A 17,031-nucleotide genomic window follows, 5' to 3' on the forward strand; every position below is an offset into this window, starting at 1 on the left:
CCCCACCTCTGACCCCCACCTAGTGACCCCACCACTGACCCCACCACTTCTCTAGTGACCCCACCACTGACCCCACCACTTCTCTAGTGACCCCACCACTGACCCCACCACTTCTCTAGTGACCCCACCACTGACCCCACCACTTCTCTAGTGACCCCACCACTGACCCCACCACTTCTCTAGTGACCCCACCACTGACCCCACCTAGTGACCCCAACTGCAACTGCACTCTACCCGATGTGTCAATGTTCATTATCACAAACCTTAAGGTGCCCATTAACAGATATTAGCAGCCCATCTGCCCATGTAGTTGGCCAACGTACATCGTTATATCAGCAATGACACAGGTCACACAGGAGCACCGTGCTTTGGAACCGACCACTCCATAAGCAAGATGGCAGCCGGCGTGGTTGTCAATATCACGGTTTGATTTGGGATCTGAGAGGCACATATTGACAAACGCTAATAAATACACTTTTCTTCTTTTTTGACCTGGTCCATTTCAAGAAGACACAGTTGCCAGGGGCGTAACTATAGAGGAAGCAGACCCTGTGGTGGCCCTGGAGGGTAGGGGGCCCAGAAGGTTCCTAAATACATGAGCTATTTCATATATCTTGGTAGAACAGGTCAATTTACTAATATTCTAGAATTGAATTAGCTGTGGGGCCCAGTAACATCTCGTCACGCCACTGGCAGTTGTGCATCTCTGACCTCTGTGTCTCAGTTAATAAAGAAGCCCCTACATCTCCTTATATTGTATCAAACCCATACCCCGAGGACTCCACGTGAGCGCTGCACCTCTGCCCAATAATTGCGCCCATTGATGGAACGGACTGATTGCACAAACAGAACCCGCAGATGTTATTAGTTACTCCCGGCGCCTCCCAGAAAGGTTAATGGCGATGTATGAGCGGCGGGGAAGGTGCGGGACTGCGCATTCCTGCCATATAAACACTCGCTCAGCGGATGAAACAAATAAAAATAGAAAGCGATAGAACCACGAAGAGCCGGCAGGGAATATGTTTATCCCATTCCATATCATTTATACACGGCTAATGGGAAAGAACAACAGCAAGTGATTTATAGGCCCCCAGATGGTTTCTATTCCGGGGGATCAGGGGGAATTCTGTTTTACTGTCTGGCGGAGGCAACGAGGCTACACGGCAACCTGGCGCTGACACGGTCTGGCTGTGCCAAACATTACTATAAACTAGCCATTTAGGGCCTATTTAATCCTGTCCTGGAGGTCCTGGTTCTGTAGAACTTACAATCTAAGTTGGTCATATTTATTCCTGTGTTGGAGATCCTGGTTCCATAGAGCTTACAATCTAAGTGGGTCCTATTAATTCCTGTCCTGGAGGTCCTGGTTCTGTAGAGCTTACAATCTAAGTGGGTCATATTAATTCCTGTCCTGGAGGTCCTGGTTCCATAGAGCTTACAATCTAAGTGGGTCATATTTATTCCCATCCTGGAGGTCCTGTTTCTGTAGAGCTTGCAATCTAAGTAAATCCTATTAATTCCTGTCCTCGAGGTCTTGGTTCTGTAGAGCTTACAACCTAAGTGGGTCCTATTAATTCCTGTCCTGGAGGTCCTGGTTCTGTAGAGCTTACAATCTAAGTGGGTCATATTTATTCCCGTCCTGTAGGTCCTGGTTCCGTAGAGCTTACAATCTAAGTGAGTCCTATTAATTCCTGTCCTGGAGGTCCTTGTTCCGTAGAGCTTACAACTTTAAGGTCTCAGTTAAGTTCTAAAGTAGCTGGGGGCAAGTTCCTTAGGAAGGAATGCAGGGGGGAATTTCAGAGAGAAGTTGCAGCAGGAAAGGAAGGTGTGAAATGATGGTGGCTACTAGAAGAACGGAGGAGACAACAAGCAACAAATGGAGATAGAAGAAGGGGACAATAGAAGAAGTCTTAAATGGCCCCAACTATTAACAGTGTAAAGGTTGTAAGGATTTAACCAGGGGAGGGGTAGTGATTGTAGTTTCCGCTCCCTAATCTATAAGGGGAGGAGCCACATGAACACCACTCCAGGAGGGGCAGATGCTGTTGGTGAGACCTCAGTAAGGAGATTAGGCCCTAAGGTAACCAAGGCCTTAGTGACACCAGGGAGCCCAAGAATTAGGACAAGATGGTGGCAGGTAGTTCCTGTTGGGGTGTTTGATAGACAGTGTGAGCTAGTGAGAGCAGTAAGAGCTGGTAAGAGCAAACAAGTTGAGTTGCCTGGAGCACCCATTCAATTAGTAGCAGGTTGGTTAGTAACCGGGGCTAGTAATCCATTGGGATGGCAGCCCGGTTGCTTAGGCTGGAGGGAGATTTCCAGGAGTGCAGATGAGCCCTGTAGAGGTGGCTCCTGGGGAACGGCTCAATTGTTGAATATAAACCACAGGGGAACATCTTTATGTTCCTTGTACTGGTCCTGTTTCTGCACAGGGCAAGTAGGGACACATTGGGATATACACTGTGAGCAAGTAAATTAGCATTGACAAGAAAGAATCTTCCCCTAATCACTTGCAGCTTCTCTCATCCCTCATATTCCAGCCGCGCTCACATCTGGCCTCCTCGCCGGGACTCATTAGTGGGCTTTGTTGACATCAGGTTCCCCCAGACACTTCCACCTGGGTCAGAAGATGAAGGCCAAAGAGGAAGTGCCACCCCTTCACCCCTTATATAATAAAGTGCGACAGGAAGTGATCACTACATCTATGGGCCAATAACTTCTAAATCTAAACCCTATGGGTCCACATGACCCATTTATGACTTACTTCATGGGTTACACTCCTCACCAAGGGTGAGTGGACTATCCAAGCGTACCAAAATTAGATGGGTACTACAGGGTTTTAGAAAGTGGATAACAAAAGGAATAGGGCAAATTCAGAAAATCAAAATCAGAATTTCAGTAGCATTGAGCTGGGCTATTGACTCCACTCCTGGTTTTTAGTTGAGGTAGGATAGAGTCTAGGGTAGGTTCTAGTCAAGGTCCCCTACCATGTGTTCCTGAAGAAAATAGTGTCTAAGATAGTCCCCTACCTTATCATCCTAGAGCAGTTGTTCTCAACCTGTGGGTCGGGACCCCTTTGGGGGTCAAATGACCCTTTCACAGGGGTTGCCTAAGACCTTCAGGAAACACATACTTCCGATGGTCTTAGGAACCGAGATACCGCTCCTCTATGGTTGGGGGTCACCACAACATGAGGAACTGTATTAAAGGGTTGTGGCATTAAGAAGGTTGAGAACCACTGTCCTAGAGCAAATAGTGTCTAGGATAGTCCCCTACCTTGTCATCCTAGAACAAATAGAGTCTAGGAGTGTCTAGTCCCCTACCTTGGGTTACTACAGAAAATAGTATCTAAAATAATGCCCTACCTTGAGTTTTTAGACCAAATGGCATCTAGGCAGCTCCTCACCTTATGTTCTTAGTGTCTATTATCTGTTCTTAGAGTATCTAGGCAGCACCATGGTGTTTCTAGAGCAAATAAACTTCTAACCATCTGCTAGAAAGTCATTGATCACTTCAGGACCCACCATTCACTGAGGCTTCTCCATCAGGTGTTGGAGTTTCTTCTCCCTCTTTCACTAAGGGACTGCAAAAAGAAATGGAAACTCATCCTCTTGCACAACCAGCGTTCAACCTTATGGAACTGCCATGCTGGAAGTTAGGTTCCACCCCGTAGTCTTCACTGACACCCAGGTAATGGATGAGACCAGAGGAAGCAACTACAAGACTGGGTTCTTCCAAGATGAACAACTAAACATTAAGAGCACACACAGGTCTTCATTTCTGTTACCACTTACTCTTCTCTCGCTGGTAGTGTGGCATCGGTTTCCTCAACCAGTCACTATGAAGAGGCGAGACAAGGGCAGTCTCTCAAGTTTTTATATCACCAGAGAGGACTAGTAATTATGGTGGCCTCATACCATCGAACCATCTGCTAGCAAGTCATTGATCACTTCAGAAACCACCATTCACTGAGGCTTCCCATCAGGCGTTGGAGTTTCTTCTCCCTCTTTCACTAAGTGATTAAAGATGGAAACTCATTCTCTAGTGCAACCAACGTTCAACCCTATGGAACTGCCATGCTGAAAGGTAGGTTCCACCCTGGAGAACGAACATACGGTGCACGTAAAGGACACAGGGATAGAGATCCAATACCATGACCCAATGTATTTTCATTATTCAAGAGTCACATTTCCTTCCATTCTACTGAAGGAGACCCACTGGATCTGCCAGAGAATGTTACAGAGATGTTTAATTCTACATGACGCTCATTCATTGTTTTGACAGATAAGGATAATTAGATTATTGCTTTGCCGGCTCCAACGTCGGATGATTACAATAAGTAAGAATGCAGAAAGCCACCCGGGATGTACGATAAGAGACGGTGCCCAAAGCCCTCAGCATTTATCAGCTAATGATACATAACAGGCCGCGCAACGAGGCTCCATCCATCAACAATTTCCTTGTCAGCACTTGGAAACGCAATGAGCAGTAATGTGCGCGGCTTGGCTGGAAGGAGAGCGCTGGGATTCGGAGCTAATACATCATTAGCCGAGGGGAAAGGCCCCAAAGCAGGTTTGTTTATGTGCGATTTACTAAAGATAAAAACCACCATTGTTCCATACAGAGCTACTAGGTTCCTCGTTAGCAGGATGTGAAGGACTGAAGGCAAAGCACATCTAGTACACCTAGAACACCTTGTATAAATGGCTTCTTACAGCTCCACCCTCTTGTCATTCTCTTTGTCACATGATAGATCTAAATTACTGAAGGTCGCCTCTAGCTGTGCATAGGAGCTGGCAGTCGTACTGCGGAGACGGCCCTTGGTGTATCCAACAAGTCAAGAAGATGCCAAATTCCCACCTAACACTCCCAGTCTCCTACTCCCACATTTACTGCAAAAACAAAAGATTTGGCTGAGAATTTACAGAACCGACCGACAGGAATTGCACCACCCATGGCAGCCAATCGATGAGCCACATTGGGACTTCCACCACAATTCCAGTCATTCTCTTAAGAACAGACTTAGAACTTTCTACCTCTGAAAGGACTCCAATCTCAATCCACTCCGTGTTTTATTCCGTCCCTGAGTGCATTTGACCCGATCGAAATTTATGCATTCACATTTTCCCATTAAAAACTGGAGCCAAAGGTAAGCGACCAATCACATTTGTTGAGACTATTTGCCGTAAGTCCAGAGTTTGGGTCTCGTCCGCGGCCAGTTCTTTAGGAGTTAAGGGAAGTTCATTCCTTTCCAAGACACACAGGGAACATTCTCGTGAGCATCTCTGCTTTATCTTTCCGAGGCCCTAGGAAGCCTATGAGGCCATAGCCAGTTATCTCTGCTGGTCCATAAGAACAAGGAAGCTTTTCATAAGAATCTGATTGGGTTTGTCTCAAGGCGAGACTGCTGTCTCTGCTCTGACTGCTGATTATACACATCAGAGACTTAACATGTTTGCTTAATGACAGTCTTTGCTGTATATTCTAGGAGAGGAACAAAGGCTCAAGAAGATAAATTCACACACGAACAGATAAATATCAGTGGTGATATCATTGTAGAGAAACCATGAGGAACCTTGAGTTCAACAAGAAGGTGTCCATTGTTGGGACCTCAGCCTTCCACTGGAACCATATGTATGGGCTCCTAGGAAAACCATATTCCTCTACTTGAATTGATTGCTAGAACCTTCCATTGTTGGTAACTTGTCCTAAAGCCTTGACTAGATACTTCTACACTTCTTACGGAGTCTAATATGTCTGAATCTATATCTCAATCTTCTGCAGTGGCTTTTTTTATCTGCTAGGACATTAAACCTATAATTGAACAAGCTGATAATCCCTTATTCCTCTCCTGGAAGAATCGAGGTTCTTGCCTAAGGTTCAAGGCTTTTGCTTTTTTCTGTTTATTGTGGAACTCCAGCTACTTGCCCAATCTCCAGCCACTGACACCCAGGTAATGGATGAGACCAGAGGAAGCAACTACAAGACTGGGTTCTTCCAAAATTGTCAGGCACTGACACCCAGGTAATGGATGAGACCAGAGGAAGCAACTACAAGACTGGGTTCTTCCAAAATTGTCAGGCACTGACACCCAGGTAATGGATGAGACCAGAGGAAGCAACTACAACACTGGGTTCTTCCAAGATGGACAACTAAATATTAAGAACACTGGTCTTCATTTCTGCTACCACTTACTCTTCTCTCACTGGTAGTGAGGCATCGGCCTCCTCAACCAGTCACTATGAAGAGGCGAGACAAGGGCAGTCTCTCAAGTTTTTTATGTCACCAGAGAGGACTAGGAATTATGGTGGCCTCATAAGCAAAGAGGGGCCTAACTAAAGGTTTAGCCAATGACCCAGGGCCAGAAGGGCTACATGGATGAATATTCTTATGGACTATGGGCTATTTCACTTATAGCTTAACTGCTTAATAGAAAAAAGAAAACCCTGTGGTGCAGAGGCTCCACCCTAATCTGTTCCTAAATGGGACGAATGACCCCCCAAAACTGAACACCCCCCAAAACTGAACACCCCCCAGGATTGGAGCATCAGGAAAGAAAGGAGTAATAATGATACATAAAGCAGAGATGGAGTTTTCTGCCCAAGTTCCTTCTCTGGAACATTCACACTTTCTATTTTCAGTGAAACGGAACCAGTAATGGACTTAGTAGAACAGAACTGGAATGGAAGCCTCGCGGAATGTTCCGGGCTCGTATTACAAGATTATGTATGCACTGCTGAGCGACAACATTCATTCTTTGCATTTTTAGCCTCTGCTGAGTTTGGAACTGACATTCCACATGGGGTGAAACTGTCAGGTTTCTCTTAAATGTGCTCAGAAACCATCTGGGTTATTGACCGTAACCAACATTCACATGTAACTCCTCAGTCTCCCACACGGCTGAGGCCCAATCCCCATGTGGCCAAAGGCAGCGGCCAACATTTGAGGGATGGAGCTACGGCTCTCAGTGATGGCTCTTGCCTTTTTATCATCCCCTTTGTGCATCTGTTTAATGTCATGAACATTCCCCTTCTCCACTAATCTCCACTGATCTCCATTGATCTCCACTAACTGCACTGATCTTCATTCATCTCCACTATATCCACTGATCTCCATTCATCTCCACTGATCTCAACTGATCTCCACTATCTGCACTGATCTCCATTAATCTCCACTGATCTTCACTGATCTCCATTGATCTCCACTGATCTCCATTGATCTCCACTGATCTCCGCTGATCTCCATTGATCTCCATTATTCTCCACTGATTTCCACAGATCTCCACTGATCTCCACTGATCTCCCCTATCTCCACTGATCTCCCCTATCTCCACTGATCTCCACTGATCTCCCCTATCTCCATTGATCTCCACTGATCTCCCCTATCTCCACTGATCTTCCTTGATCTCCACTGATCTCTCCTATCTCCACTGATTTCCATTGATCTCCACTGCTCTTCCTTGATCTCCACTGATCTCCACTGATCTCCCCTATCTCCACTGATCTCCACTATCTCCATTGATCTCCACTGATCTTCCTTGATCTCCATTGATCTCCGCTGAGCTTCTGAACCTGCCAAGCACCTTGGCCTCTTGTCCTAGTTGGGTGCAATTTTTCAAGAACCGATTCTCCCAATTGGTCTGTCTTCTTTACGTTTCTTCCAACTTTAGACCCCATGTTGCGTTTCGTGCAACAGATTCCCAGTGGGTAAATGGAAAGGATGGGGGAAAACCATTTTGAAACATTTCCCCTAATAGAATGGACCAGGGGCGTAACTGGGGCGGTCACATAACAAATAATACAATAACCATAGATACAGTATTGCAATTACTTCCTGGCTCCTCCTTTACTCCACACAAGTATCTGTGCAAACACTGAGTTTCCGGTGGTTCCACCTGATCCATCACTAGGAACCTCTGGGCCCCGGTGAGCTCCATAGCAACCCCTTCATCCTATCTGCTCCATCTCGGATAATTCTCCCCATATAACGAGCAAATAAACTCACAATAAGATGCTTCTTACCTGTTTCCCCTCTGTCTCCTCTGTCGCCTTTTTCACCTTTTGGCCCTCGGTCCCCTAGAAAGAAAAACACAAAAAGATCATGAAATGACTCCCTTTGTTCTGCCTGTTACACTGACAGTTCCATTAGTACAGAGATACAACTAGGGCCCCTGTACTAAGCACAATTCAGCAGGAACAGTCCCCTAAGTTTGCCCATAGCCTGTACAGAGAGATACCATAAAACTATGGCACATAGGGATTCCCCTGTACTAAGCACAATTCAGCAGGAACAGCCCCCTAAGTTTGCTCATAGCCTGTACAGAGAGATACCATAAAACTATGGCACATAGGGATTCCCCTGTACTAAGCACAATTCAGCAGGAACAGCCCCCTAAGTTTGCCCATAGCCTGTACAGAGAGATACCATAAAACTATGGCACATAGGGATTCCCCTGTACTAAGCACAATTCAGCAGGAACAGCCCCCTAAGTTTGCTCATAGCCTGTACAGAGAGATACCATAAAACTATGGCACATAGGGATTCCCCTGTACTAAGCCCAATTCAGCAGGAACAGCCCATTTACTCCCAGCATCCATGGTGGGCAGTTTGGCTGGCAGTGGGCAGATTATGGGCAGAGGAATGGCTGCACTAGGGCACCATATGAGCCGCTGGGAGTCGGTGGTGGGGGGGGGGGAAACATTCTGTATATAAAGCAAATAATAACGAGCTCGTTAGCTCTCTCTCCATTAACCTCTCCGGCTCGTTTGCACAAACAGTTTATTACAAAGTATAAAAGTGACGGAGAAAAGCCCAGGAAATTCTTCCCCTTGAACTGGGAAATATGGGCCCCGGGGGCTCAGTCAGCTGCTCGGAGCTCGGCCTGATGAGAAGCAGATGGGGGCACGCGGCCCGTGTCTACTAAACTGCAGTAAGAGACTGTGGTGCCAAGAACCGCAGCGGCTTTGTGGGCTGAAAGGCCGGGCGCCCAACCCCAGCGCCATCTGTAACCCAGGCTTAAAGGGGAACTAAACCCAAACAGTAAAGAAAATTCATTCTGCACAGTGAAAGGGAAGGGACTTATATTCATTCAACATTCGAAATGGAATTGCACTGCTGGTCCTGACTGCCAGCACCACTCACATTGTAATCTCCTCAGTAATCTCCCAGTATCTATGGGCTCACCAGGCGCTGGTACCAGCCGGAACCCGATTGGTTGGTAACCAGAGGGCAGATAAGGGTTAATGGTAGGTATCGATATGATCCCGTCTCCCCGGCCCAATCCGGTGCCACTGACCCATTTACTAATTAGTGGCCCATATCCAACCCCTAGTGGGGCTATTACTGTATTACTGGCTAATAGGGCAATTAGGGGTGACATGGTTAGGGGCAATATGTTTAGGGGTGACATGGTTAGGGGCAATATGGTTAGGGGTGACATGGTTAGGGGCAATATGGTTAGGGGTGACATGGTTAGGGGCAATATGGTTAGGGGTGACATGGTTAGGGGCAATATGGTTAGGGGTGACATGGTTAGGGGCAATATGGTTAGGGGTGACATGGTTAGGGGCAATATGGTTAGGGGTGACATGGTTAGGGGCAATATGGTTAGGGGTGACATGGTTAGGGGCAATATGGTTAGGGGTGACATGGTTAGGGGCAATATGGTTAGGGGTGACATGGTTAGGGGCAATATGGTTAGGGGTGACATGGTTAGGGGCAATATGGTTAGGGGTGACATGGTTAGGGGCAATATGGTTAGGGGTGACATGGTTAGGGGCAATTATGGGCGACATGGTTAGGGGCAATTATGGGTGACATAGTTAGGGGCAATTATGGGCGACATGGTTAGGGGCAACATTAGGGTGACATAGTTAGGGGCAATATGGTTAGGGGTGACATGGTTGGGGCAATATGGTTAGGGGTGACATTAGGGTGACATGGTTAGGGGCAATAAGGTTAGGGGTGACATGGTTAGGGGCAATAAGGTTAGGGGTGACATGGTTAGGGGCAATAAGGTTAGGGGTGGCATGGTTAGGGGCAATATGGTTAGGGGTGGCATGGTTAGGGGCAATAAGGTTAGGGGTGGCATGGTTAGGGGCAATAAGGTTAGGGGTGGCATGGTTAGGGGCAATAAGGTTAGGGGTGGCATGGTTAGGGGCAATATGGTTAGGGGTGGCATGGTTAGGGGCAATAAGGTTAGGGGTGGCATGGTTAGGGGCAATATGGTTAGGGGTGGCATGGTTAGGGGCAATAAGGTTAGGGGTGGCATGGTTAGGGGCAATAAGGTTAGGGGTGGCATGGTTAGGGGCAATAAGGTTAGGGGTGGCATGGTTAGGGGCAATAAGGTTAGGGGTGGCATGGTTAGGGGCAATAAGGTTAGGGGTGGCATGGTTAGGGGCAATAAGGTTAGGGGTGGCATGGTTAGGGGCAATAAGGTTAGGGGTGGCATGGTTAGGGGCAATAAGGTTAGGGGTGGCATGGTTAGGGGCAATAAGGTTAGGGGTCGCATGGTTAGGGGCAATAAGGTTAGGGGTGGCATGGTTAGGGGCAATAAGGTTAGGGGTGGCATGGTTAGGGGCAATAAGGTTAGGGGTGGCAGCCTACCTGCCAGTTTGATGGGTATGTACAGTATATGGGGAATTAGGGGATGTGGATAAGGCCAGAGGCAACAGGACGGCGCCTCCCTGTGTCTGTGAGTGGGAGCTGCAACCAAACATGGTGCCATTGCCCTGTGGGTAACAGTAACATACGGCCCCTTCCCTCTTACCCTAATAGCCCCCCGGGGGGGCAGGATCCTAGTGGCACTTCCTACACTCCCTGATCTATACTCTCTCCCACTCTCACTGTCTCTCCCACTCTCACTGACTGTCTCTCCCACTCTCACTGTCTCTCCCACTCTCACTGTCTCTCCCACTCTCACTGTCTCTCCCACTCTCACTGTCTCTCCCACTCTCACTGACTGTCTCTCCCACTCTCACTGTCTCACTCTGTCTGTCTCTCCCACTCTCACTGTCTCACTCTGTCTGTCTCTCCCACTCTCACTGTCTCACTCTGTCTCACTCTCTTTCCTCTCTGTCTCTCCCACTCTCACTGTCTCACTCTGTCTGTTTCTCTTTCCTTTCTGTCTCTCCCACTCTCACTGTCTCACTCTGTCTGTCTCTCCCACTCTCACTGTCTCTCTCTGTCTCACTCTCTTTCCTCTCTGTCTCTTCCACTCTCACTGTCTGTCTGTCTCATTCTCTTTCCTCTCTGTCTCTCCCACTCTCACTGTCTCACTGTCGGTCTCACTCTCTTTCCTCTCTGTCTCTCCCACTCTCACTGTCTCACTGTCGGTCTCACTCTCTTTCCTCTCTGTCTCTCCCACTCTCACTGTCTCACTGTCGGTCTCACTCTCTTTCCTCTCTGTCTCTTCCACTCTCACTGTCGGTCTCACTCTCTTTCCTCTCTGTCTCTTCCACTCTCACTGTCGGTCTCACTCTCTTTCCTCTCTGTCTCTCCCACTCTCACTGTCTCACTGTCGGTCTCACTCTCTTTCCTCTCTGTCTCTCCCACTCTCACTGTCTCACTGTCGGTCTCACTCTCTTTCCTCTCTGTCTCTCCCACTCTCACTGTCTCACTGTCGGTCTCACTCTCTTTCCTCTCTCTCTGTCTCTCTCTCTGTATATAGACACACACACACATATATATATATATACTGTATATGTAATGGTTAAATGCTGGTTGATGTTGCACCTCAGGTTCCGACTCATGAGCAGAATGAGACACATCACTATTTCATGGCATTTATATGACTTTCTGGGCTGCAAGTGTCAGTTTGATCCCCAGGGGGCGGAGCTATAGCAGATGCGTATAGTGGGGGGCAGGGAACACAACCCCCAATTTCCCAGGGAGCCTGAGGGTTTGAGATGTGGAAGAGTAAGAGCCACAATGCGGTTCTGGGGGGGGTTTGGGTTTTTCCATTCAGCCGCAGAGCGGGGCCGGCAGCCCCTCAGCCTCGTGCTCCCACCTAGAGGGAATGCTTGCGGCTGGGGGGAGTTTATCTGTGTAACCCCAGCGCCGGCAGTAAGTGCCCCCTTCACCGCTCACACTTTATATGGAAAATGCAACATTAAAGGGCAAGTAATACAGATCCGTGTAACCTGTTACATTGCAGCTTATGGGCTGAAACTCCCAGCACCCTCCATAAACACAACAGGGACCGTCTGCCCATACAACTGCCACTGTGGCTACTATTTTTCCCAGAATGCTTCACACCCACCCTGATTGGTTGCTATGGGTTACTGCTCCTGGGCAAACTTAGTGCCTTTATTACATAACCCGTAGGAAGGAATTCCCTCCGAGTGACCCACACTATGATACAGGAAGGGTGCGGGGAGTTGTAACATCCAGTGCTTTGTTTCTTCCCTAATTGTTGTTTAAATACAGGCTCACACATCACAGCCAATCAGGATACAGCTTACAGTTCATACCTGCCAGACTAGTGTAACAATCCGGTTGGACAATCTCTCCCACAGGCAGTTTGACGTTCTGGTCCCTCAGGGGTTCCGTCCCCCTCCCACCATCCCAGTGTCTCCCTAGGGGCCCAGCCAGCACCCCCATACAGGGCTGAGCCCCAAACTCCAGCCCCGCCGGTCGCTCTGCAGTGAGACCCCAACACTGTTCCCCACTACTCGCCCAATCCCAGAGGGCCTTCCTACCCCCTCACTATCCACTCCAACCCTGACTGATGGGGTACGTGCAGGAAAGTTACTCCCACTCACCCCTTGGTGGGGCTTTAAGCTGCCTTTTAGCTACTACTATATTGTGCTATAACACCCGCTAGGCCCTCACTAGCTTAGTTTCCCACCTCTTCCTGTTTCAGTTGCCTCTGCCATTTATATGACTTCCTGTATGACCCTCCTTCCCATGATGCATTCTCCTTTTCCTCGGACACTCCCCTCCTTTTATACCCTCTCTAAACTCCACCCACTGGGACTTTCCCCAAGCTCACTAACTCCCTGTAGCTCCCTCTAGAGGCCCCTATGTTGTAACTACAACTACAGACTTTTTACTTGACTCGCTAGCGTCATCTTTTGGCCAAACCTAGAAATGACCCCAAAATGAAACCAACACCCTTTTCCACCCACTTACAAACCCCACTAGAGAGTTCCATAACTATAGGAAAGGGGGAGTAGGGGCAGTTGGCTCAGGAGGTACAAAGACCCTCGGAAGGTTCTGGGCCCCCATTAATGACCCCAATCAATGTCACAGCTACAAAACATCCCTCTGGCTCCATTTTAGTGACTCTGATACAGTCCCGGGGGGGGGGGGGTTATTATTATTATTTACAGTATTATAATTATTATTTCCCAGTGGGAACCTGCTCAGTTGCCTCTCTGTGGACCCCCGGCACACAACTCCCAGCCAATATATAATATAATGCAGTTCTATAGAGAGAGCGCTCTTGGGCCGAGATGTGTCTCTGTGAGACCGGCACCTGCATCTGGACCGAAACCGAGATGTGTCGGGCAGATCGTTCCTCTCCAGCAACCAAACATCTCATTCAGCTTCTCACAACCACACAACTTGTTCCAAGAGGCTCTGCCCCCCCGCACTTCTCTCAGCATTCGCCCCCCCCCCCCCCCGACCATCGCTGAACAACATGTTTCTCCAGTTAAATCCTGCTGACAGTCACTATCTCTGTGCCATTCAGCCCCACACTGATATACGCGCTCACACCATGACCTGACTGTAGGGCTTCTCTCAGATCCGTGGAACATGAGTTTAGATTGGGCATGTGTAGGTTACATTTATATTGGAAGGGGTTTGTTTATCCTGGCGCCCCTCCATCTCCAGAGCTCCTTCACCTTCCTCTCTCTCCGACACTTGTTTGTTTTATTCTGGGTGAGACAGTTGTCATATGTAGAGTTCTCCTGCCTAAACACTGTGCCGTCTCCCCGTCCTACTGACCGGCCAGGATACACATCCACATTATCTCAGGCACAAGGAATTTCTCAGCCTTCCGTTACTTGTATTATATTCACAGAGACAGTCACCAACGCTGAGTGTCTTATTTAAAGGGGTATTACTGTTGCAATTGCTTGGGCAACCTTGGGCACTTTGCCTGTCTCTACTGGCTTGCCAGCCAACTCCAGTTCTGTCTTGCTTTATGGCAGGGATTCTAGATAAACCCTAGGGGTCAGAGCTGTAGTCTCATTGGATACATCTCATTGGATACATAAGGATCTAAAAAGTCCATGAAGGGCAACTAAATCCAGTCTAATTTAACGTAATCACTCTAATTCAGTGGTTGTTGCTTCAGAATGAGCCCCACAGTTTGGGAGGTTCTTGCCTGTACTTGCACGTTGGTCCACGTGTACCACAACCCATGAAAGGTTCTGCCCTCATCGTCCCAAAAGCACATTACTGATTCTCCGTTGATTGTTTCAGTCTATTTCTTACCCGCCACAAGCTCGGGCCCCACTCAGCTCCCATAGTTAAGGCCAAGCGTTATTTAGGGTTCCAAGGAAATGGCTTTACTGCTGTTCCACCGCATCGAGTATCTGATACAAGTAAACTTAAATAACTTCTATAAGGCAACTGGGTTGAGGAAGAAGGTTCATCACCAGGAACCGAACCCAGGTCTACATGTATGTATGAAGCAGCTTTGGTTGGATGCCATGTCTACCAAACACTAATGGATGAGCCTGAGCCTTAGATTGTAGGTTCAAGGACCTTGCTCTGGGCCCTTGGTACCCATACACAGCTCTGTGCGAGATCCAAGACCCATTTACTGGAAATGGGGCATCAGTAGAGAGGCTCCACCATGCCGAAGAGCCATTTCCTCTTACAAGGAAAACTTGGAAATACTCCTGTTGTGGGGGGTTAGGTAATAAAGAACAAGTAGCATTGGTTGATATGACTGTATAGCATTAGTTATATGTAGGAGGTGTTACCCGGTAGAAATAGTCGGCTGTGCCAAAATGTTGCAATATGCAATATGAAAATAAAATCAGGCGCCTTTTGTTGGAAGAACCAGGAGGAATGTGGAAAAGACCAACCAGGATGATACAAGGGAACGTTCTGCCAGCTCAGACTGTAATTCCAGGGATAAAATGTACAAATATGAATGAAAACACTCATAATAAATAATGATTGGTCCCCTTCGGAGTGAGTGGCCAGAGGCTATGACTGTAGTTGGCCATTACAGATCTGTTCCACCAGAACCCCCACCGATTCATCTATTCATTGTCTTTGGCAAAGTCAGGCTGAGAACTGATTGTAAACTTTATGATCCTTGGCACCAAGAGAAGCACATTGAACCCAGAGACGCACAATGAAACACTGAACCAAAAAGAAACCCAGAGACACACAATGAAACACTGAACCAGAAAGAACCCAGAGACACACAATGAAACATTGAACCAGAAAGAACCCAGAGACACACAATGAAACATTGAACCGGAAAGAACCCAGAGAAACACAATGAAACACTGAACCAGAAAGAACCCAGAGACACACAATGAAACATTGAACCGGAAAGAACCCAGAGAAACACAATGAAACACTGAACCAAAAAGAAACCCAGAGACACACAATGAAACACTGAACCCAGAGACACACAACGAAACACTGAACCAGAAAGAACCCAGAGACTCACAATGAAACATTGAACCGGAAAGAACCCAGAGAAACACAATGAAACACTGAACCAGAAAGAACCCAGAGACTCACAATGAAACATTGAACCGGAAAGAACCCAGAGACACACAACGAAACATTGAACCGGAAAGAACCCAGAGAAACACAATGAAACACTGAACCAGAAAGAACCCAGAGACTCACAATGAAACATTGAACCGGAAAGAACCCAGAGACACACAACGAAACATTGAACCGGAAAGAACCCAGAGAAACACAATGAAACACTGAACTAGAAAGAACCCAGAGACTCACAATGAAACATTGAACCAGAAAGAACCCAGAGACTCACAATGAAACATTGAACCAGAAAGAACCCAGAGACACACAATGAAACATTGAACCGGAAAGAACCCAGAGACTCACAATGAAACACTGAACCAAAAAGAAACCCAGAGACACACAATGAAACACTGAACCCAGAGACACACAACGAAACACTGAACCAGAAAGAACCCAGAGACTCACAATGAAACATTGAACCAGAAAGAACCCAGAGACTCACAATGAAACATTGAACCAGAAAGAACCCAGAGAAACACAATGAAACATTGAACCAGAAAGAACCCAGAGACTCACAATGAAACACTGAACCAGAAGGAACCCAGAGACTCACAATGAAACATTGAACCAGAAGGAACCCAGAGACTCACAATGAAACATTGAACCAGAAGGAACCCAGAGACTCACAATGAAACATTGAACCAGAAGGAACCCAGAGACTCACAATGAAACATTGAACCAGAAGGAACCCAGAGACTCACAATGAAACACTGAACCAGAAGGAACCCAGAGACTCACAATGAAACATTGAACCAGAAGGAACCCAGAGACTCACAATGAAACACTGAACCAGAAGGAACCCAGAGACTCACAATGAAACATTGAACCAGAAGGAACCCAGAGACTCACAATGAAATAAACTGGACTTTGGAGAATTGGTGGGAGAAGATTCAGAGCTGAGAAAGGAAAAAGGGGGGAAGAAGGGTTGGGACCTAATTATACCAACATATTCTAAGCCATTGTTCCTCATGATACACTAGCAGCCTCCCCCACCAACGCTCCTCTCTTTCAGTCCAAGACATCTCTATTAGCCATCTTGGCCAGGATATTGGATGACTAGGTGAGCCCAACAAGGCAAGCTGTTCCAATTGTTTGCCAGTTTCTTTCATCATTTTTCCTTTCAAAGTGAAGAATTTCATGCTGAGGAAATGGTTTAAATGTGAGATGCTCCTTGGCCATTGCTCAAGATCTTGCCCTGATATAAATGAGGTCACACTGGAATCAAGGCAGTAATTTGCACTGACAGAACTGTGATATTAATGGCCATAAATGTACGTCTGTCCAGGGGAT

General features: G+C 47.3%; 1 protein-coding gene across 2 annotated transcripts in view; it reads right to left on the minus strand.

Annotated features, from left to right (window-relative positions):
- Nucleotides 1-17,031, minus strand: part of scara5 (scavenger receptor class A member 5) — a 123,013-nt gene that overhangs the window by 18,248 nt on the left and 87,734 nt on the right. For both annotated transcript variants that reach the window (XM_031901895.1, XM_002941449.5), the window contains exon 7: nucleotides 8,019-8,072. In XM_031901895.1, the coding sequence (XP_031757755.1) occupies nucleotides 8,019-8,072 (54 nt within the window). The remainder of the gene's footprint in view (nucleotides 1-8,018; nucleotides 8,073-17,031) is intronic.

Source organism: Xenopus tropicalis, chromosome 5, assembly GCF_000004195.4.
Source record: "Xenopus tropicalis strain Nigerian chromosome 5, UCB_Xtro_10.0, whole genome shotgun sequence".
NCBI lineage: Eukaryota > Metazoa > Chordata > Amphibia > Anura > Pipidae > Xenopus > Xenopus tropicalis.